General features: G+C 41.0%; 1 protein-coding gene across 2 annotated transcripts; it reads left to right on the forward strand.

Moving 5' to 3' along the window:
* Window positions 1-4,213: 4,213 nt before the first annotated feature.
* On the forward strand, window positions 4,214-21,045 carry LOC135548541 (glucose-6-phosphate exchanger SLC37A4-like). 2 transcript variants are annotated; one of them, XM_064978266.1, is made up of 10 exons: window positions 4,214-4,282; window positions 5,206-5,934; window positions 7,836-8,068; window positions 14,479-14,716; window positions 14,903-15,058; window positions 16,581-16,666; window positions 16,747-16,860; window positions 17,009-17,074; window positions 18,068-18,206; window positions 18,330-21,045. In XM_064978266.1, exons 2-10 carry the CDS (start codon window positions 5,787-5,789, stop codon window positions 18,494-18,496), a joined length of 1,347 nt encoding a protein of 448 aa, XP_064834338.1. In that variant the 5' UTR covers window positions 4,214-4,282; window positions 5,206-5,786; the 3' UTR covers window positions 18,497-21,045. The 2 variants fall into 2 exon arrangements, with proteins under 2 accessions (XP_064834338.1, XP_064834339.1); XM_064978267.1 differs by lacking the exons at window positions 18,068-18,206; window positions 18,330-21,045 and adding an exon at window positions 17,609-17,996.
* The last annotated feature ends 791 nt before the right edge of the window (window positions 21,046-21,836 follow it).

A 21,836-nucleotide genomic window follows, 5' to 3' on the forward strand; every position in this document is an offset into this window, starting at 1 on the left:
AGTCCACATACTTATGTATATATAGTGCATACATATTTATAGTCCGGACTCCGACATTGCTTGTCCAAATATTTCTCTATTTCTTAATTCCATTCTTTTTCTTTTAGATTTATGTGTATTGTTCTGTATTGTTAGATATTACTGCACTGTTGGAGGTAGGATCACAAGTATTTTGCTACACCCGTTTGCAAATAATAAAACTGGATTTGAAAATAGTTATTGGTTAAATATCTAACTATCTATTTAGCAGTCTTGTGGTTTGGGGGTAGAAGCTGTTCAGGGTCCTTTTGGTTCCAGACTTGCTGGATCGGTACTGCTTGCCGTGCGGTAACAGAGAGAACCGTCTATAACTTGGATGGCTGGAGTCTTAAGCATCCGACCGCATGGCGCTACAGCGGATAGTGCCTGCGGATCAGTACATCACTGGGGAGGAGCTCCCTGCCATCCAGGACTTCTATACCAGGCGGTGTAAGAGGAAGGTCCTAAACATTTCCCAGCTACACAAGTCATAGACTGTTCTCTCTGCTACCGCACACTGCACGGCAAGCAATACCGACAGGACCCTGAACAGCTTCTACCCCCAAGCCATAAGACTGCTAAATAGTTAGTTAAATAGTTAACCAAATAGCTACCTGGACTAGATGTCTTGACCCTTTTTGCACTAACTTTGTTTTAACTCATCACTTTTGCTACTGTTTATTATCTATCCTGTTGCCTAGTCACTGTATTCCTAGTTATATGTACATATCTAACTCAATTACCTCGTACCCCTGCACATCGACTCAGGACTGGTACCCTGTGTATGTAGCCACGTTATTGTTAGTTATTATAGTTCATGTATTATTACTTTTATTGTTACGTGTTATTTCTTTTCTATTATTACTATATTTTCTTTATCTCTGCATTGTTATTTTCTTTCTCTCTGCATTGTTGGGAAGTGCCTGTAAGTAAGCATTTCACTGTTAGTCTACACCTGTTGTTTACGAAGCATGTGACAAATCAAATGTTATTTTATTTGATAATGGCTGACCCTGGCCATAACCCCACTCAGAGGGTGTCACCAGTTACAACAGCCACAAAGTCAAAATGTCTATTGTAAAAATTCATAAAAACTCAAATGAGCTTTTTGGTCTGAAATTGAAGGTTAGGGTTAGGCATACATTTATCAGTGTGCTTAATGTTAGGATTAAGATTTAGCCATAATTATTACTTTGCGGATGTGGTAACTAGTGACGAGCGTGGGATATGCAAAAAACACATTTCCAAATAGGACAAATAAAAGCACCCACCAAATTATTATTATTAATACTAGATTTATTATCATGATAGCCATCTGCAGTTGTCAGCAGTGTCTTTAGAAGCAGAGGTAGAGCAGGGCAGCCGTGGGACCAGCCAAAAGACCAACCAGGACAGATACTTTTTGACCAGCAGCATGCCTTTGACAGCCTAACTAGTGATCAAGACAAAGGAGATGATTGTGGACGACAGGAAAAAGAGGACCGAGAACACCCCCATTCTCATCGAAGGGATGCAGTGGAGTAGGGTGAGAGCTTCAAGTTCCTCGGTGTCCACATCACCAACAATCTAACATGGTCCAAGCACAGCAAGACAGTCGTGAAGAGGGCACGCCAAAACCTATTCCCCCTCAGGAGACTGAAAAGATTTGGCATGGGTCCTGCACCATCGAGAGCATACTGGTTGCATCACTGCCTGGTATGGCAACTGTTCTGCCTCCGACCGCAAGGCACTACAGTGGGTTATCAAAAAGAAAGGAGGACCAAGGCACTCTTCATATAATTAATTTAAATGCCTTTATTAGTATGGCATGTTCAATAGAAACAAAGTTTTTTTTAAACCGACGCATTTCGGCAGCATGGCCTTCACCACTACATTGGGTAGTGTGAACGGCCCAGTACGTCACTGGGGCCAAGCTTCCTGCCATCCAGGACCTCTATACCAGGCTGTGTCAGAGGAAGGCCCTAAAAATGATCAAAGACTACAGCCACCCTAGTCATAGACTGTTCTCTCTGCTACTGCACGGCAAGCGGTACCGGAGCACCAAGTCTAAGTCCAAGAGGCTTCTAAACAGCTTCTACCCCCAAGCCATAAGACTCCAGAACATCTAGTCAAATGGCTGCATTGTTGGTTAGGGGCTCATATGTAAGCATTTCACTGTAAGGTCTACTACACGCATGTGACTAATGCAATTTGATTTGATTTAATTTCTAAAAGTGATTCTTAATTTAACCAAACCCTTAACCCTAACCTTAACCCGGGCCTAACCCTTCCCTAACCTAAACCTAATTTTAACCAATTCGGAAATTAAGTATTGTTTTGAAGTTTGCACGCCAGACACGGTCCCCTTAGTTTTTCCCGATCAGGACAGAGCAGTTATAGGCCTGAGGATAGTGTGAGGAGAGCAGGGCCAGTTAAAAAATAATTGTGTTTTGAAGTGTTTTGATAGAGACACGGTGGAGAGGCCCCTTGTCTCTCTTGCCTTCTGGGTTTCTGATGGGCAAATGGAGAGTTTTCCCTCCAGTAGATGATCTATAAGAAATTAATAACTTAATGTATGACTTTTTGTTTTCTGATGCAATTGAAACTTTCTAAATCAATTCTGGCCTTTTGTCAAATAGTCCTACTCCAGTCTCCTTTTAACTTAATTTATCACCTGATTTACAAAAAGTACATCTCAATAGGTGGTCCAGGTATCCTCATGATGACATGGCGTCTCTATTGCTTCTCTTTTGTTCCTTTTTTATTTTTTATTAACAACAAATCGATACATAAAGCACATGAGGGAACACAAGCATACATCGATTACAAACAATGGACAATCGAGCTAGGGGGTACAATATCACATTACAATTACACAAGGACCTTAAGGGACATACATATACTTTTTTGTCAGTAGAGCATTTAACCATCTTAAAATACAGTTCAATATATTTTTGTAGGTTACGAAAATGTGGTTTTCTGTTTGTAAATGTACATTTGTGTAGAATAAGAATAATGAAATTAATTACATAAAAATGTTTCAGCTTATTTCTATTGTATGTAAAGAATCCAAACAGTACATCTCTCCACAATAGTGTAAAATCTTCATAAATGTGTTCAATTATAAACCTACTGATGTCTTGCCACAGTTTGCTTACATGCATACAATGCCAAAAAAGATGCAACACTGTTTCTGTGTGGTCATTACAAAAGGAGCAATTTGAGTTGATGTTTTCCTTAAACTTCTTCATATAGTGGTTGGCAGGATAATATTTATGAATAATTTTGACAGAAACTTCCTTAATTTTGTTAACAAGTAGGTATGTGTGTGGCAACATCCAAACTTTGTTCCCAACATATATTATCAATAAATCCATTCCAATAAAGGCAAACAAGGTTTGTATTGCTCTGCTGTTGAAAGGGTCAAAAGATAAACAAATCTTTCCTACTGTTGAGTCAACAGGGTCAATAGAAGGAAGGCTCTGAGGGTCAGGTCTTGAAACGTTCCTGAATAACATAGCAACACCTGCTTTTCTTTTGTTCCCACAAGTGAGTGTGGAGGCCGATGACATCAGAGGGCACCATCATACCACCTTGAATGGCCTACTCCTTGAACTTTGCAGTTATGTCTAAAAATACACTATTTTGCTAAGAACATGTATTTTTAGCCTTAAGTGTGTGCAGGCCTACATGACTGTATTTATTATACGTGGGATATTGTTTTTCAACAGGATAAATTCAACATTAGCAGGAGCGCTTCTTTCAAGGTGTTGTCCTTTGACCACTAGATGTCCTCAGTCATATTCAGATCATGATTCAAATGTATATTGATTGGCTGAAATGTACCAACCTTTGTGAGTAAAGCATAATGTTAAAAATATCGTTGTTTCATTTTATTATTGAAGGAAAACAGAATACGATAAAATATCATGGAATACAATAGAATATACATATTCCAGAATGTCATCATGACATGTTTAATAAACTGAAAAAATGTTTAATAAAATGTGAGCATGCGATTTTTGGTAGTAGCTCTTTTGGATATAATGTAAACCTTTTCTCAGCCCCTGCGTGCTGCCAGACAGTGCAGACTCAATGGATTATATTTTGCAGTCGGTTCGTTTCTTCAACCTTGAACCTACGTATAGAAGAAAACTATCCGGTAGGAACGCCTCCTTCCATGAATGTCAGCTCAATTGCCCAATGAGAGCACAGAGCAAGACAGCAGTTCCTGTTTCAGTGGGTATGTTAGCCTAAGCAGCGAGAGGGATCCTGTCGAAACAAGGTACCAAACATGTCCCTAATTGTTATGTAGATAAAATGTAACTATCAAGATATTGTCCACGGAGGTCATGCAACAGTGTTTCAATGAAGTATAACGTCAGAACTCATGTAGGCCTACATGGAAGTTGGCGTTTGCTACAGAGAGTGGATGCGTTAATTTCTGTTCTCTCTAGTCACTTTTCCAAGACTATGATTGGGGATGTGTTGTTTTGGTATTCAGTTATTTTCTATGTTTATTTCCTAGCTACTACAATATATCAAACTTGACCCTGGTGTATTAATAACAGAAAATATAGTTTGCTTCAGTATTTTAGAATCAACTATTCTTTGTATGCAAACTATCCAGAATAATTATATTTTCAAATGTTATTTTTCCTTTGACCGCAGGAAGTTGGTTGCACCTTAATTGGGGCAGACAGGCTCATGGTAAGGGCTGGAGCAGGGAGTGGATGCCATTCCATTTACTCCATTCCAGCCATTATTATGAGCCATCCTTGCAGCAGCCTCCACTGCCTTTGATAATTTCTTGAGTTTTAAAGCATTAAATAATCTTATCATTGGGTCTCAACAGCAAAATCTAAGTTAGATTCTATTGCTGGAGTGATTCAATGAAATGCTTTGGCAATGTGTGGTGGTGGTCAATGTCAAAGTTCAAGAGTTTGTCCGATACGAGATTAAAGCGGGACCCCAGACTTTAAATCACCCAACATTATACAGTAGCCTACTGGGGATTAGCTGACCAGAGAGGGTCTTGAAAACTGGCTTTATTCCTTCCATTGTTTCTTTTGTCATAATTTCATTATGAATCATGCATTGGCTGGCCTGATATTGTATTGTGGAAACAAAAATGTTAATTCTTCATTGATTAATCAATTGTTGATTATTGATCTATGTGTATTCTGAAGTATTGGTTTGTGTTTCTAGGCATTGTGTGTGAGGGTCCCGTCTTCTGATGCTACCTGGACCTCCACAGAGACCGGGCCTGCTGTGGAATTCCCACTCCTCAGAAAGAACGACAGCTGGGACAGAGAACAGACAGCAACGTCCACATACAGGAGAAATAATAGCTTGGAAGTTCATAGAGGTGGACGGGAAGAGAAGGGATGGTCCTGAATGTGTAGTACAGTAGAAGCACCACCTATGTCAGAGAGTAACAGGGTGATAGCTGCTTTTCTGTAATGTCCATCCACATCCACCTGGGCAAGATTGAATCAGTGTTATCAACTCAGTGCCACGTCTCAATTGTTGCTCAGTAAACATGAGCATGGTATCTCTACACAAAGTCGGCCAGTAACCCCATACACTGGAAATGGCATCATGCAATGTGATTGGTTTTGTTACAAACGCTAAAGAATTTCAGAGCCAGCATTCACTAAAACAGTGATTTGCATCATTTGGAGAGAGCAAATCTAAAGTATTTTTGTTTATTTTTTTACCTTGGAAATTAACAGTTTACAACCTTTAGATTTTTGCTCCAAGAGATTGGTCTGATTACCTCTGGAATCATGGGGGCCACTGGTTATGGATACTATCGCATGGTTATCTTCTTCTCCATGTTTACTGGCTACTCCCTGTACTACTTCAACAGGAAGACCTTCTCTTTTGTCATGCCCTCTGTGATGGAGGAGATTAAACTGGACAAGGATGACTTGGGTAAGAGAAGTCTTATGCTATATACGGTTGAAGTCGGAAGTTTACATACACCTTAGTCAAATACATTTCAACTAAATTTTTCACAATTCTTGACATTTAATCCTAGTAAAAATTCCCTGTCAGTTAGGATCACCACTTTATTTTAAGAATGTGAAATGTCAGAATAATACTAGAGTGATTTATTTCAGATTTTATTTCTTTCATCACATTCCCAGTGGGTCAGAAGTTTACATAGACTCAATTAGTGTTTTGTAGCATTGCCTTTAGATTGTTTAACTTGGGTCAAATGTTTCGGGTAGCCTTCCACAAGCTTCCCACAATAAGTTGGGTGAATTTTGGCCCATTCCACCTGACAGAGCTGGTGTAACTGAATTAGGCTGGTAGGCCTCCTGGCTCGCACATGCTTTTTCAGTTCTGCCCATTTATTTTATATAGGATTGAGGTCAGAGCTTTGTGATAGCCGCACCAATACCTTGACTTTGTTGTCCTTAAGCCATTTTGCCACAACTTTGGAAGTATGCTTGAGGTCTTTGTCCATTTGGAAGATCCATTTGCGACCAAGCTTTAACTTCCTGACTGATGTCTTGAGATGTGGCTATATTGAAGCAACATCATTTTCTTCCTCATGATGCCATCTATTTTATGAAGTGCACCTGTCCCTCCTGTAGCAATGACCCCCACAACATGATGCTGCCACCCCCGTGCTTCATGGTTGGGATGGTGTTCTTCGGCTTGCAAGCTTCCCCCTTTTTCCTCCAAACATATCAATGGTCATTTATGGCCAAACGGTTATATTTTTATTTCATCAGACCAGAGGACATTTCTCTAAAAAGTGCAATCTTTGTCCCCATGTGTAGTTGCAAACCGTAGTCTGGCTTTCTTTATGGTGGTTTTGGAGCAGTGGTTTCTTCCTTGTTGAGCGGCCTTTCAGGTTATGTCAGTATAGGACTCCTTTTACTGTGGATATAGATACCTTTGTACCCGTTTCCTCCAGCATCTTCACAAGGTCCTTTGCTGTTGTTCTGGGATTGATTTGAACTTTTCGCACCAAAGTACGTTCATCTCTAGGATTAAGATTGCGTCTCCTTCCTGAGCGGTATGATGGCTGCGCGGTCCCATGGTGTTTATACTTGCGTACTATTGTTTGTACAGATGAACGTGGTACCTTAAGGCGTTTGGAAATTGCTCCCAAGGATGAACCAGACTTATGGTCTACATACATGGCTTATTTATTTTGTTTTTCCCATGATGTCAAGCAAAGAGGCACTGAGTTTGAAGGTAGGCCTTGAAATACATCCACAGGTACACCTCCAATTGACTCAAATGATGTCAATTAGCCTATCAGAAGCTTCTAAAGCCATGACATCATTTTCTGGAATGTTCCAAGCTGTTTAAAGGCACAATCAACTTAGTGTATGTAAACTTCTGACCCACTGGAATTGTGATACAGTGAATTATAAGTGAAATAATCTGTCTGTAAACAATTGTTAGAAAAATGACTTGTGTCATGCACAAAGTAGATGTCCTAACCGACTTGCCAAAACTATAGTTTGTTAACAAGTAAGTTGTGGAGTGGTTGAAAAACAAGTTTTAATGACACCAACCTAAGTGTATGTAGACTTCAACTGTAGTTCATCTTTATTGTGACATGCATCCTATGAAATGCTGTGTGTCAATTCATTCAATATTACGTGAGAGAATGTGCAGCAGTCACTGTAAGCAACTTTTATTAAGCACACATCTGTATAGAGATGACATTGTATTTATCTTTAGTCAATTCACTGACCCACATAAGAAAATCAGTTTGGGCCTTCTATCTAAGGTTTAGAACCATGTTAAGATCTATATCCCTTGTGATTGATGTCCTGTTAAGAATGTGTTTTCCTCTCCTGTCCTCTTAGGCCTGATCACCAGTAGTCAGACCATGGCCTATGCCATCAGTAAGTTCATCAGTGGTGTATTGTCTGACCAGATCAGCGCTCGCTGGCTCTTCTCCATTGGCCTCTTGGTGGTGGGGGGCATCAACGTGATCTTCTCATGGTCTTCCACTGTGACTGTGTTTTCTGCTCTGTGGTTTGTCAACGGTCTGGGCCAGGGCTTAGGCTGGCCACCATGTGGGAAGGTACTACGCAAGGTAAGACTGTTGCTCCTATAGGATGGGAGGCTCCTGTAACAGAATGAAGTGAATTCACAATCAATACATAATGAAAACCATTCAGGAAATCCCTGAAGTAAGGAAACTCTCACACCTGAAGGCTTGCGCCGTCAGCCATCTGTGTTTTAACACTTGGCTTTACAATATGCACACTATTATTTTGGGAAGGTATTTACACCCCACCCAAAAAACAGATCCCTTCAAAAAGAATAGTGACGAGAATGTGCTTCACCCTTTGCCTTTAGAGTGTACCTGTCACTCACCTCCCCCAAGTGTGGTCAGGAATTTGAACACTTGCCATGACTTAGCAGTGACCTTATGGGCGAGAGATGGTGATTTCTGGCATGAAGTCACAACAGCTTATGCCAACTGTAATCTTGGAACACTGTGTGCTCATGGTGCCATGTCCATGAGTTAGGGGCCACAAGGAAATTACTATTTCATGGAGATTGAGCAATACTGTTCTCAATCAACATATACTACAGCCTTCCTATTACATTTCACACTTGTTTTCTGTCATATGTATTTGAATGAACTACAGTGTAGATTATACTGTTGTCTATTTGTACAATATCTGAATTAGATTTGAGTGCTATATGAATTCAACATGTGAGAGAAATAAAAATGATATACCGCTTATATAAATGTAATGTATTGGTGTTTTCCCCCATCCCTTACCCTCAACCATCCATGTCAATCCTTTATTTCCTGATACAATTAAATTCACAATGAGTTAAGACAACAGGGGGCCTCCCGGGTGGCGCAGTGGTTAAGGGCCACCAGAGACTGGGTTTGCGCCCAGGCTCTGTCGTAACTGGCCGCGACAGGGAGGTCTGTGGGGCGACGCACAATTGGCATAGCGTCGTCCGGGTTAGGGAGGGATTGGCCGGTAGGGATATCCTTGTCTCATCGCGCACCAGCGACTCCTGTGGCGGGCCGGGCGCAGTGCACGCTAACCAAGGTTGCCGACACATTGGTGCGGCTGGCTTCCGGGTTGGATGCGCGCTGTGTTAAGAAGCAGTGCGGCTTGGTTGGGTTGTGTATCGGAGGACGCATGACCTTCAACCTTCGTCTCTCCCGAGCCCATACAGGATTTGTGCCGTTAACATGGACAATAAACTGCAAACAACATACTTATATCAAACTGAAAGAACTTAAAGCTATACATTAGCATCTATATACAATATTAGCACTCTGGGAAATAAACACAGGCTCAATCAAATTAGCTCCAGGCAGGTAAATACATTATAATCCAGTGAGCTCCTAAAGTATTGGGACAGTGACACTTTTTTGTTTGTTTTGGCTCTGTACTCCAGCAATTTGGAGTTTAAATGACGCATTGACTGAGGTTGAAGTGCAGACCGTCAGCTTTAATTTGAGGGTATTTCCATCCAAATCGGGTGAACTGTTTAGAAATTACAGTACTTTTTGTACATAGTCCACCCATTTTAGAGGGATCCAAAAGTTTTGGGACAAATTTACTTATGTGTATTAAAGTAGTCAAAGTTTAGTATTTGGTCTATATTCCTAGCACGCAATGATTGATAATATATTGTGACTCTACATACTTTTTGGATGCATTTGCTGTTTGTTTTGGTTGTTTCAGATTATTTTGTGCCCAATAGAAGGTAATGGTAAATAATGTACTGTGTCATTTTAGAATATGGGACCAATTACCAAACATTTTAATTACATTAATTCACAAGTGAATTTGGCCCAATACTTTTGAGTCCCAAAAAATGGAGGCGGGACTATGTACAAAAATTGCTATATTTTTTAAACGGTTCACCCGAAATGGAGGAAAATACCCTCAAATTAAAGCTGACAGTCTGCACAAAACAGTAAGAGCACGGTCCTAATATTGAGTTGCACCCCCCTTTTGCCCTCAGAACAGCCTCAATTCGTCTGGGTATGGACTCTACAAAGTGTCTCAATCGTTCCACAGGGATGCTGGCCCATGTTGACAGCAATGCTTCCCACAGTTGTCAAGTTGGCTGGATGTCCTTTGGCGGTGGACCATTTTTGATACACAGGAAACTGCTGAATGTGAAAAACCCAGCAGTGTTACAGTTCTTGACACACTCAAACTGGTGCGCCTGGCACCTACTACCAGACCCTGTTCAAAGGCACTTACATATTTGATTTATATACAGTACCAGTAAAAAGTATGGACACATACTCATTCAAGGTTTTTTCTTTATTTTGACATTGTAGAATGATGACAGGTTGCACACTTTTGGCATTCTCTCAACCAGCTTCATGATGTAGTCACCTGGAATGCATTTAAATGAACAGGTGTGCCTTGTTAAAAGTACATTTTTCGAATTTCTTTACTTATTATTGCATTTGAGCCAATCAGTTGTGTTGTGACGAGGTAGGGGTGGTATACAGAAGATAGATATATTTGGTAAAAGACTGGCTCTCATGAAAGGAAGACCCAGAGTCACCCCTGCTGCAGAGGATAAGTTCATTAGTTACCAGCCTCAGAAATTGCAGCCCAAATAAATATTTCAGAGTTCAAGTAACAGACGCATCTCAACATCAACTGTTCAGATGAGACTGCTGCAAAGAAACCACTACTAAAGGACACCAATAAGAAGAGACCTGCTTATGCCAAGAAACATGGACAATGGTCATTAGACTGGTGAACATCTGTCCTTCAGTCTGATGAGTCCAAATATTTTGATTTTTGGTTCCAACCGGTGTATCTTGGTGAGACGCAGAGTAGGTGAATGGATGATCTCTGCATGTGTGGTTCCCACCGTGAAGCATGGAGGAGGAGATGTGATGCTGTGGGGGTGCTTTGCTGTTGAACTTGTCTGGGATTTATTTAGAATTCAAGGCACACTTTACCAGCATGGGTACCACAGCATTCTGGAATGCTTTTCCAACAGTCTTGAAGGAGTTCCCACATATGCTGTACACTTGTTGGCTGCTTTTCCTTCACACTGCTGTCCAACTCATCCCAAACCCTCTCAATTGGGTTTAGGTCGGGTGATTGTGGAGTCCAGGTCATCTGATGCAGCACCATCACTCTCCTTCTTGGTCAAATAGCTCTTACACAGCCTGGAGGTGTGTTGGGTCATTGTCCTGTTGAAAAACAACTGATAGTCCCACTCGGCGCAAACCAGATGGGATGGCATATCGCTGCAGAATGCTGTGCCTTGAATTTTAAATGAATCACAGACAGTGTCACCAGCAAAGCACCCCTCCACCATAACACCTCCTCCATGCTTTACGGTAGGAAATACACATGCAGAGATCATCCGTGTCTCACAAAGACACGGCGGTTAGAACCAAAAATCTAAAATTTGGACTCATCAGACCAAAGGACAGATTTCCACCTGTCTAATGTCCATTGCTCTTGTTTCTTGGCCCAAGCAAGTCTCTTCTTATTATTGGTGTCCTTTAGTTGTTTAGTTGTGGTTTCTTTGTAGCAATTTGACCATTCACGCAGTCTCGTCTGAACAGTTGATGTACTGTTACTTGAGCTCTGTAAAGCATTTATTTGGGCTTCAATTTCTGAGGCTCATAACTCTAATGAACTTATCCTCTGCAGAGGTAACTCTGGGTCTTCCTTTCCTGTGGCGGTCCTCATGAGAGCCAGTTTCATCTTAGTGCTTGATGGTTTTTGCGACTGCACTTGAAGAAACATTAAAAGTTCTTGAAATATTCCGCATTGACTGACTTTCATGTCTTAAAGTAATGATGGACTGCCATTTCTCTTTGCTTATTTGAGCTCTTCTTGCTGTAATATGGACTTGGTCTTTTAGCAAATAGGGCTATCTTCTGTATACCACCCCTACCTTGTCATAACACAACTGATTGGCTCAAAAGCATTAAGAAGGAAAGAAATTCCACAAATTAACTTTTAACAAGGCACACCTGTTAATTGAAATGCATTCAAGGTGACTACCCCATGAAGCTGGTTGAGAGAATGCCAAGAGTGTGCAAAGCTGTCATCAATTTAAAGGGTGGCTATTTGGAGAATCTCAAATATAAAATGTATTTTTATTTAACTTTTTTGGTTCCTACATGATTACATATGTGTTATTTTATAGTTTTGATGTCTTCAATATTATTGTAAAAAGAGAGAAAAACCCTTGAATGATTGGGTGCTCTAAAATCTTTGACTGGTAGTGTGTGTAAAAAATAATGGTGTGTATAAATAGAAATGTTTACAGTAGTAGTTATATAGAATGAGCTATGACCAGAATACAGTATATACATATAAAGTGGGTAAAACAGTATGTAAACATTATTAATAAGGTGACCAGTGATCAATGAGTATGTACATAGGGCAGGAGTGTCAAAGGTGCATGGTAGAGTACAAGGTGGTAGCCTACTAGTAACATTGACTAAGGTTCAAGGCAGGGTACTGGGCGGAGCCCGGCTAGTGGTGACTGTAACATTCTGATGCCCTGGAGATTGAAGCTGTTTATCATTCTCTCGGTCCCAGCTCTGAGGCATCTTTACTGTCCTCGCCTCCTAAATGGTAGCAGGGTGAACAGGCCGTGGCTTGGTTGGCCGAGGTCCTTGATGATCTTCTTGGCCTTCCTGTGACACCAGGTGCTGTAGAAGTCCTGGACTTGTCAGTGTACCCCCGGTGATGAGTTAGGCTGACCGCACCACCTTCTGGAGAGTCCTTCGGTTGCGGACAACGCAATTGCCGTACCAGGCAGTGATACAGCCCAACAGGATACTCTCAATGGTGTATCTGTAAAAGTTAATAAGAGTCTTAGGGGTCAAGCCAAATTTCTTTAGCCTCCTTCACAACACTGTTTGTGTGAAGGGACCATGTCAGGTTGTCAGTGATGTGCAAGCCGAGGAACTTGATGCTTTTGAATTGACCCTCTCCACCGCAGCCCCATCGATGTGGATAGGGGCGTGTTCTCTCAGCTGTCGCCTGTAATCCACACTCGGCTCCTTCGTTGTGTTGACGTTGAGGGAGAGGTTATTTTTCTGGCACCACTCCACCAGGGCCCTCCCCTCCTCCCTGTAGGCTGCCTCGTCATTGTTGGTAATCAAGCCTACCACTGTTGTCGTCAGCAAACTTGATGATTGAGTTGGAGACCGTTGGTGAACAGGGAGTACAGCAGAGGACTGCGCACGCACCCCTGTAGGGTCCCGTATTGAGGATCAGCATGGCGGAGTTGTTGCCTACTTGGGGTAGGCCCACTTCAGGAAGTCCAGGACCCAGTTGCACAGGGGAGGGTCTCAGACCCAAGGCTCTAAGCTTAGTAATGAGCTTGGAGGCCACTATGGTGTTGGAAGCTGAGTTGTAGTAGATGAAATCGAAGTTTATTTGTCACAAGCGCCGAATACAACAAGTGTAGACCTTATAGCGAAACTCTTACTTACAAGCCCTTCACAGGAACAGCCTTCTCATTTATCTTGTCCAGGTGGGATAGGGCAGTGTGCAGTACAATGGCGATTGCGTCGTCCATTGATCTGTTGAGGCGGTATGCGAATTGTAGTGGGCCTAGGGTGTAGGGTAAGGTGGTGATATGATCTTTAACTTAGCCTCTCAAAGCACTTCATGATGACAGAAGTGAGTGCTACGGGGCAACCATTATTTAGTTGTTACCTTTTGCTTTCTTGGGTACAGGAACATCCTGAAGCAAGTGGGTACAACAGACTGGGATATGGAGATATTGAATATGTTCGTAAACATCCAGTTGGTCTGCACATGCACTGAGGACGCGGATTGGGATGCCTTCTGGGCCAGAAGCCTTGCAAGGGTTAACCCGCTTAAATGACTTACTAACGTCGGCCACAGAGAACGAGAGCACACAGTCCTCGTGGTGGGGCATTTAAAGGGCTAGTTCCACCCCTTTTAGGTGGTAGTGATCTGAATGATTACATTGAATGAGGTGTGTGGTGACCAATAGGTGGCAGGCTCCCCTCCAGTGTAGAAGGGACGTGGGGGGAATTTGTAAAAATGGAATAAGAACAATGCAGATAGCACCTCAGCCGGACTGTTTGAACAGTGCAGGGGGTAGTGCTGGTTCTGTGCTTAGCACTCTGGATCAATATGGTATTAAAGCAACCTGCAGGCAGGATTAAGTGGTCAGCCGGCAAATTGATTGTTAAGTTACTGTTAATTGCTGCGGTCACCATTTCGGTGGCGTAATGGCTTGAGCTACATTACATCACTTTAGACAACTCAGCACAGCTTCAGAGGTTGTTAACTGATGACACTGGTTACAGTATTGACAGATAAAACCATAAAATAAGTATCCACAGTGGTCTAAATGTAGTATCAAAGTGAAAATGTTTTGACTTGCCTTTCCACATGTCTCGATGTCAGATCTATTTGACTGTTTTCAGTGTTCTCATTCTATAGTTTACATATTCATGCCATCAACATATCTGTTCTCTGTTCTCAGTGGTTTGAGCCGTCTCAGTTTGGGACATGGTGGGCAGTGCTGTCCTGCAGCATGAACCTGGCCGGTGGATTGGGTCCTCTCCTGGCTATGGTATTGCTTCAGTACTACGACTGGAGGACTATCCTGTCCATGTCAGGCATCATCTGTGCATCCTTTTCTGTCATCTGCCTGGTGTTTATAAAAAACGAACCCAAAGATGTGGGCCTGCCCAGCATTGAGGCCTCAGCCAAGAAAGGAGGTGAGGAGAAAAAAAGCTGTTACCGCAGGACAGAGGGACTGTTTTGTATTTGTTGATTTTGTGTGTTTTAAGATCCATGTGTACATTTTGATTGACTATATCCATATGTATTGCTCTGGTTACTCTGTCCAACAGACTTGGAGCATAATCATTAAAAACATGTTTTCTTGTTGTTTTATCCTGCAGTAGCCAACTGTGACAGTACTCTGAGTGAGTTCCTGCTGTCTCCATACCTGTGGGTGCTGTCCCTAGGCTACCTGGTAGTGTTCGGGGTGAAGACGGCATGCACTGACTGGGGCCAGCTCTATCTCATTCAGGATAAGGGCCAGACTGTCCTCATAGGTAACGCACACACACAATTTACAAGTGTATATCTAGGTATTTGCCTAACATCATGTACCGTACCAGTCAAAGGTTTGGACACACGTACTCATTCAAGAGCTTTACTTTATTTTTACAATTTTCTACATTGTAGAATAATAGTGAAGACATCAAAACTATGAAATAATATATATGGAATCATGTAGTAACAAAAAGTGTTAAACAAATCAAATATTTTTGAGACTCTTCAAAGTAGCCACCCTTTGCCTTGATGACAGCTTTGCACACTCTTGGCATTTCCTCAACCAGCTTCACCTGGAATGCTTTTCCAACAGTCTTGAAGGAGTTCCCACATATGCTGAGCACTTGTTGGATGCTTTTCCTTCACTCTGCTGTCCAACTCATTTGTGTTGTGGTCGGGTGATTTTGGAGGCCAGGTCATCTGATGCAGCACTCCATCACTCTCTTTGGTCAAATAGTCCTTACACAGACTGGAGGTGTGTTAGGTCATTGTCCTGTTGAAAAACAAATGACAGTCCCACTAAGCGCAAACCAGATGGGATGGCGGATCCCTGCAGTGTGCCTTGAATTCAAAATAAATCACTGACCGCTTCACCAGCGAAGCACCCACACACCATCACACCTCCTCCTCCATGCTACCCTGCGTCTCACAAAGACACGGAGGTTGGAACCAAAAATCTCAAATTTGGACTCATCAGACCAAAGAACAGATTTCCACCAGTCTAATGTCCATTGCTTGTGTTTATTGGCCCAAGCAAGTATTTTCTTATTATTGGTGTCCTTTAGTAGTGTTTTCTTTGCAGCAATTCAACAATGAAGGCCTGATTCACACAGTCTCTGAACTGTTGATGTCCTTGTGAAGAATTTATTTTGGCTGTAATTTCTGAGGCTTGTAACTCTAATGAAGTTATCCTCTGTAGCAGAGGTAACTCTTCCGGATTGACTGAACTTCATGTCTTAAAGTAGTGATGGACTATTGTTTCTCTTTGTTTATTTGAGCTGTTCTTGCCATAATATGGACTTGGTCTTTTACCAAATAGGGCTATCTTCTATATACCACTCCTACATTGTCACAACACAACTGATTGGCTCAGACACATTAACAAGGAAAGACATTCCACATATTAACAAGGCACACCTGTTAATTGAAATTCATTCCAGGTGACTACCTCATGAATCTGGTTGAGATAATGCCAAGAGTGTGCAAAGCTGCCATCAAGGCAAAGGGTGACTACTTTGAAGAATCTCAGATTTAACAGTTTTTGGGGGTACTACATGATTCCATATGTGTTATTTCATAGTTTTGATGACTTCACTATTATTCCACAATGTAAAAATAAAGAAAAACCCTTGAATAAGTATGTGTCCAAACTTTTGACTGGTACAGTATATACATCAAATATGTAAGTGCCTTTAAACAGGGTTGTATGTAGAAATCTGTAGAAAATAGTAAAAATAAAGAAAAACCCTTGAATGAGTAGGTGTGTCCAAACTTTTGATTGGTACTGTATGTCATCCAAAGGCAGTTCCTACATGAGTGCCTTGGAGGTTGGAGGTCTGGTGGGCAGCCTCGCAGCTGGCTTCCTGTCTGACAGGGCTGTTGCTCGGGTGAGTGACAACACCAATCCCACATCAAAATAAGTGTTTACATCACTCTGCATTGTTTTTATTGTCTTATTGTCCCACAGCAAGGTTTGGGTACCCATGGTAACCCTCGCCATGTCCTCCTCCTCTCCATGATGGCTGGCATGTTTTTGTCCCTATACCTGTTCCGTGTCACTATCACAGCTGAGGCCCTAAAGGTACATTAAATTCAACATTTCCACTAAAATCTCAGTCATGATGGTGTTTTTGCAAGTTTTCAGTTGTTACTCCTCGTTTAAAGAATAATGTATGTAAAACTATAATCTGTGCCATTTATCTTTTCTTGTCACATCACTGTTCCCACAGGAAGCTCCCGTCTGGGTAGTGGCCCTTCATCCTCTCTCTGTCCTTATTGGCCTGTCAGAGAAAGAGGTAGCCATTATAACGAATTTACTCAAATGTGTTTGTAGCTTACTTTGTTTATACGCTATCACATAACGTCCTGAGTCATTGGCAACACTATCTGTTGAAAAATGTATATTGGTTGCAAGAACAGGAATATTTATACTGAACAAAAATATAAACGAAAAATGTAAAGTGTTGGTCCCATTTTTCCAGAGCTGAAATAAAAGATCCCAGAAGTGTTCCATATGCACAAAACTCTTATTTCTCTAAAATGCACAAATTTGTTTACATCCCTGTTACTGAGCATTTATCCTTTGCCAAGATAATCCATCCACCTGACAGGTGTGGCATATCAAGAAGCTAAAAGTTTGATAATTACACAGGTGAACCTTGTGTTGGGGGCAATAAAAGTCCACTCTAAAATGTGCAGTTTTGTCACACAACACAATGCCACAGTTTTGAGGGAGTGTGCAATTGGCATGCTGACAGTTCCACCAGAACTGTTGCCAGATAATTTAATGTTAATTTCTCTATCATAAGCCACCTACAACGTTTTTTTAGAGAATTTGGCAGTACATCCAACCGGCCTCACAACTTCAGACCACGTGTAACCACGCCAGCCCAGGACCTCCACTTCCAGCTTCTTTACCTGCGGGATCGTCTTAGACCAGCAACACGGACAGCTGATGAAACTGAGGAGTATTTCTGTCTGTGATAAAGCCCTTTTGTGGGAATAAACTGATTGGCTAGCCCTGGCTCCCCAGTGGGTGGGCCTGGCTCCCATGGCTACACCCCAGCCCAGTCATGTGAAATCTATAGATGAGTGCCTAATGAATTGATTTCAATTGACTGACTTCCTTATATGAACTGTAACTCAGTAAAATCTTTGAAATTGTTTCATGTTGCGTTTTTATATTTTTGTTCAGTATATATTTATCTGAGTTGTAGACCAATTTGAAATGATGTATATGAAAAAACATTCATTACGTTTTATATTCTGTTTCATATTCTCTCATCCAGATCTGGATACTTTCCCTGGGTGCTATGTTCGGATTCTCCTCTTATGGACCCATCGCATTGTTTGGTGTGATAGCCAATGAAAGTGCTCCAGCAAACTATTGTGGGTCCTCCCATGCCATCGTAGCTCTCATGGCCAATGGTAAGTCTCCTATATTGGTTCCTTTTTATCTGTATTCTCAAAAAGACAACGCATGGTTCTGGAACTCTGCAATTCTCTGAGACATTCATATCAGTAAGCTAGCTGTGTTTTTATTGGTTGCAGTTGGGGCTTTCTTTGCGGGACTCCCCTTCAGCACCATCGCTAAGTACTACAGCTGGGACATGGCCTTCTGGGTAGCTGAAGTGACCATTGCCGTGACGACAGTCATCTTCTTTCTGTTCCGTAACATTCGCACCAAAATGGGCCACATCCCCCAGAAAATGGATTGATTGATCTCTGCATCTCCTGAGCTATGCACTGGTTCCTGCTGTGTGACTGGGTGAATATTCTACAGCAAGGGTTGTTGGACTGGCTGCACATTACATAGCCCCTTAAAGTACATCTCCTATCCCTGGAAACACAACACTGTGTCAGTGATCTCCCCTCGAGACGTTTTAGATGTTAGCAACCATGTTTTCTAAAAGGATACTTTGCTACACTTTAGTTTGCCATTTAATGCACCGTCAGAATCAAACACCTCACAAGCTGTACAGTTCTAAGCACCTATGGAATCTACACCTATGGCATCCACTCACAGTAATGACTTCAAAAAGTATAGTATATCATGTAGGCCTAAGTCCTAAATTTCAAATAATCTGTTCTCTTACCACTTATTTAGTCGGTATAATAACTAATATTATTTGAAGCATGTTGTTGATACACAGTGAATCTGCTGTCCATTGCATAGATTGCCTTCAGTGAATGCCAAATGTCTTGAAGTTCCCAAATGCTTCATTGATGAGCCAGCATTAAAACTGTATGTATAGAAATTTGCACAAAACGGTAATGTTTGACGATCACAGTAGTATTTCCCTTTCACTAATTCTTCATTTATAAAATAATGTTCAGTCAAATAGATACTTTACGACAAACACAACATCTATTTTTGAAGACATACTGGCTTTACTAAATGGACTTTTAAAGTTTAGAGATCTTAGCTAGTTGTCTATGAAAATATTTAAATGCATCAACTTAAAAGGGATAGTTCAGGATTTTGGCATTGAGGCCCTTTATCTACTTCCCCATAGTCAGATGAACATTTTAATGTATCTACGTGCAGTTTGAAGGAAATTGCTAACTTAAGGTGATGGAGCTGTGTGAAAAAATGTATAATCTATGGGGGTGAAATATATTTAAAATAGTATAGTAATTTCAGAATCACCCAAGTTCTGTAGCCTATGCTGTTGCGGATACAACACTTTCTGGCTGTGGGCATGGTTGTTCATATGCAGTGGTTACAATGTAGATATCACTTAGCCACTTCGGGAGGGAAGAGGCTAGGTATCACATACAACATTCTCATTAAAGGTCTGCGGTGAAGCTGTGGGAGCAAATGAGTTTGGTTCGGGGATAAACACTGTTTGAACATGCAAATCTGATTGTACCAGAGCGTTTGATTTATTGAAATATCAGCTGCAATTTAACTTTGGAGTAGCTTTTCCTTTCTGAGGGCTAACCTGGGACATTTCCGGATTGCCAAAATATCCCTTTAATAATGTGAAGTCTTGAAAGCATTGAAGTATGCACACAGTCCAAGTGTTTGTCACAGGATACTATTTTGTCACTACAGGTTTTGTTATTAGACAATGTGGTCACAGAGGCTGGGTTTACACAGGTATACCAATTCTGATCTTTTCCCCAATTATTGGTAGTAGAGCTGATCTGGTTTGTGAAAAAAATATCAGAATTAGATTTCTGAGCCTGGTCCCATACTGTATGAGCTGTGGCCAACTCTTCTATGTTTGCATTTACACAGGCAGCTCAATTCTGATGTTTATTTCTTCACTAATTGGTCTCTGAAATAGATCAGATATTGTTTTATAGCTGATTTGATTGGTCAAATGACCAATTAGTTGGGGGGAAAAATATCCGAAATGGGCTGCCTGTGTAAATGCAGCCAAAGAGGCTAATCAGACTGGAACACCAGGCTCGCATCATCCTGATATTCTCACAAAAGTATGAAATGTTGTGTTTATACACAGGTAGCCTAATTCTGATCTTTTGTCCAATTATTGGCAAAATAGCACATCCACTGGTTACATTCCCCTGCTCAGACGTTGCATGCATCAACAAATGGTTTCATTCCACGTCATCGACCGTCATTGACTGACAGATTGCTTTAACATATGATGTGGTTAGCTGATACTTAAAATACCTATTCAGGCTCTGTAAGATCTGGCATGCATCAGCAACACCTGGGCTGAGCAATGTGCCCAATGGTTGCGTTTACACAGGCAGCCTTATTCTGATTTTTTGCCAATAATTGGTCTTTCGGCCAATCAGCTCAGCTCTTTATCCATTAATTATAGTAATACTGTGAAATTGTGAAAATTATGATAATGCCATTTTTTTGTGTAAGCTGTTTGAAAAGAAATTTCAGCCTGTTTTGTTGGAATGGAGTTTTGGCCTTCCTGGTGTTATCACCAGGCGGTAAATTAGTTAATAGACCAATAAGAAAGAGTTACAGACATCTTGGCTAATAACCCCTAAATTGACAGTTTTCCCCTCCCAGACAGTCTTAGCTAAATTCTTACTTGAGAAATTGCTCTTTGTTAAGAAGCTATTTTTGTTTGTTTTAAAATGGTAAACAAATAATCACAGAAACATACTTGTACCCAGAAATGATTTGATATTGGGATAAAAATGGCTGCATTGGACCTTTTCACAAGCAGTTTTTAACTGAAAAATATTTATCTCACTATTCTGTGCCACTCAGGCATATTTGTCTAACTGGAATTATTGATATGTTAAGGAAAACTAATAAAGAGCAATGAATGTATTGTCACCCTGTTCTTATTTCACCCTAAAGCCTGTTATGGACAGACCATTAATCATAAAACGTACTGGTTTTCTAATCCAATGTGCCTTGTAGGTTACATTAACCACAGAAATAGAAGTAACCATATTGGGCACATATTTGTTGGTTCTGCACTATGGGACTAAATTAATAAATATATGTACTGGGCAAAAATATAAATGCAACAATATCATTTATTTTTTTCTGAGTTACAGTTCATACAAAGAAATCAGTCAATTTAAATAAATTCATTTTGGCCCTAATAGAAGGCAAGAAGGCCAGCATCCCGGAATCGCATCTTCACTGTTGACGTTGAGACTGGTGTTTTGCGGGTACTATTTAATGAGGCTGCCAGTTGAGGACTTGTGAGGCGTCTGTTGCACCTGTGTAATGATGCTATTTAATCAGCTTCTTGATATGCCACACCTGTCAGGTGGATAGATTATATTGGCAAAGGAGAAATGCTCAAGAACAGGGATGTAAACAAATTTGTGCACCAAATTTGAGAGAAATAAGCTTTTTGTGGGTATGGAACATTTCTGGGATCTTTTATTTCAGCTCATGAAGCATGCGACCAACACTTTACATGTTGCGTTTAGATTTTTGTTCAGTATATATATATATTAGTCCCATAGTGCAAAAACCTTCATAGATGTTGGTCAGTGTATACAACAACAAAAAATCTCTCAAATGTGATATGGGTGGATATGAAGAAAAAAGTGTGAGGTACCAATGAGAAACTCAATGTCCCAGGAACGCAAGCTATTTAGGTT

Source organism: Oncorhynchus masou, chromosome 11, assembly GCF_036934945.1.
Source record: "Oncorhynchus masou masou isolate Uvic2021 chromosome 11, UVic_Omas_1.1, whole genome shotgun sequence".
Classification (NCBI taxonomy): Eukaryota; Metazoa; Chordata; class Actinopteri; order Salmoniformes; family Salmonidae; genus Oncorhynchus; species Oncorhynchus masou.

Bases quoted from the DNA above. Each gene is read 5' to 3' on its own strand.
- LOC135548541 (XM_064978266.1), top strand. From the start codon at position 5,787: ATGGGGGCCACTGGTTATGGATACTATCGCATGGTTATCTTCTTCTCC. The intron at 15,059-16,580 runs GTAACGCACACA...TGTCATCCAAAG, and splicing joins GGGCCAGACTGTCCTCATAG to GCAGTTCCTACATGAGTGCC. The intron at 16,667-16,746 runs GTGAGTGACAAC...ATTGTCCCACAG, and splicing joins CTGACAGGGCTGTTGCTCGG to CAAGGTTTGGGTACCCATGG.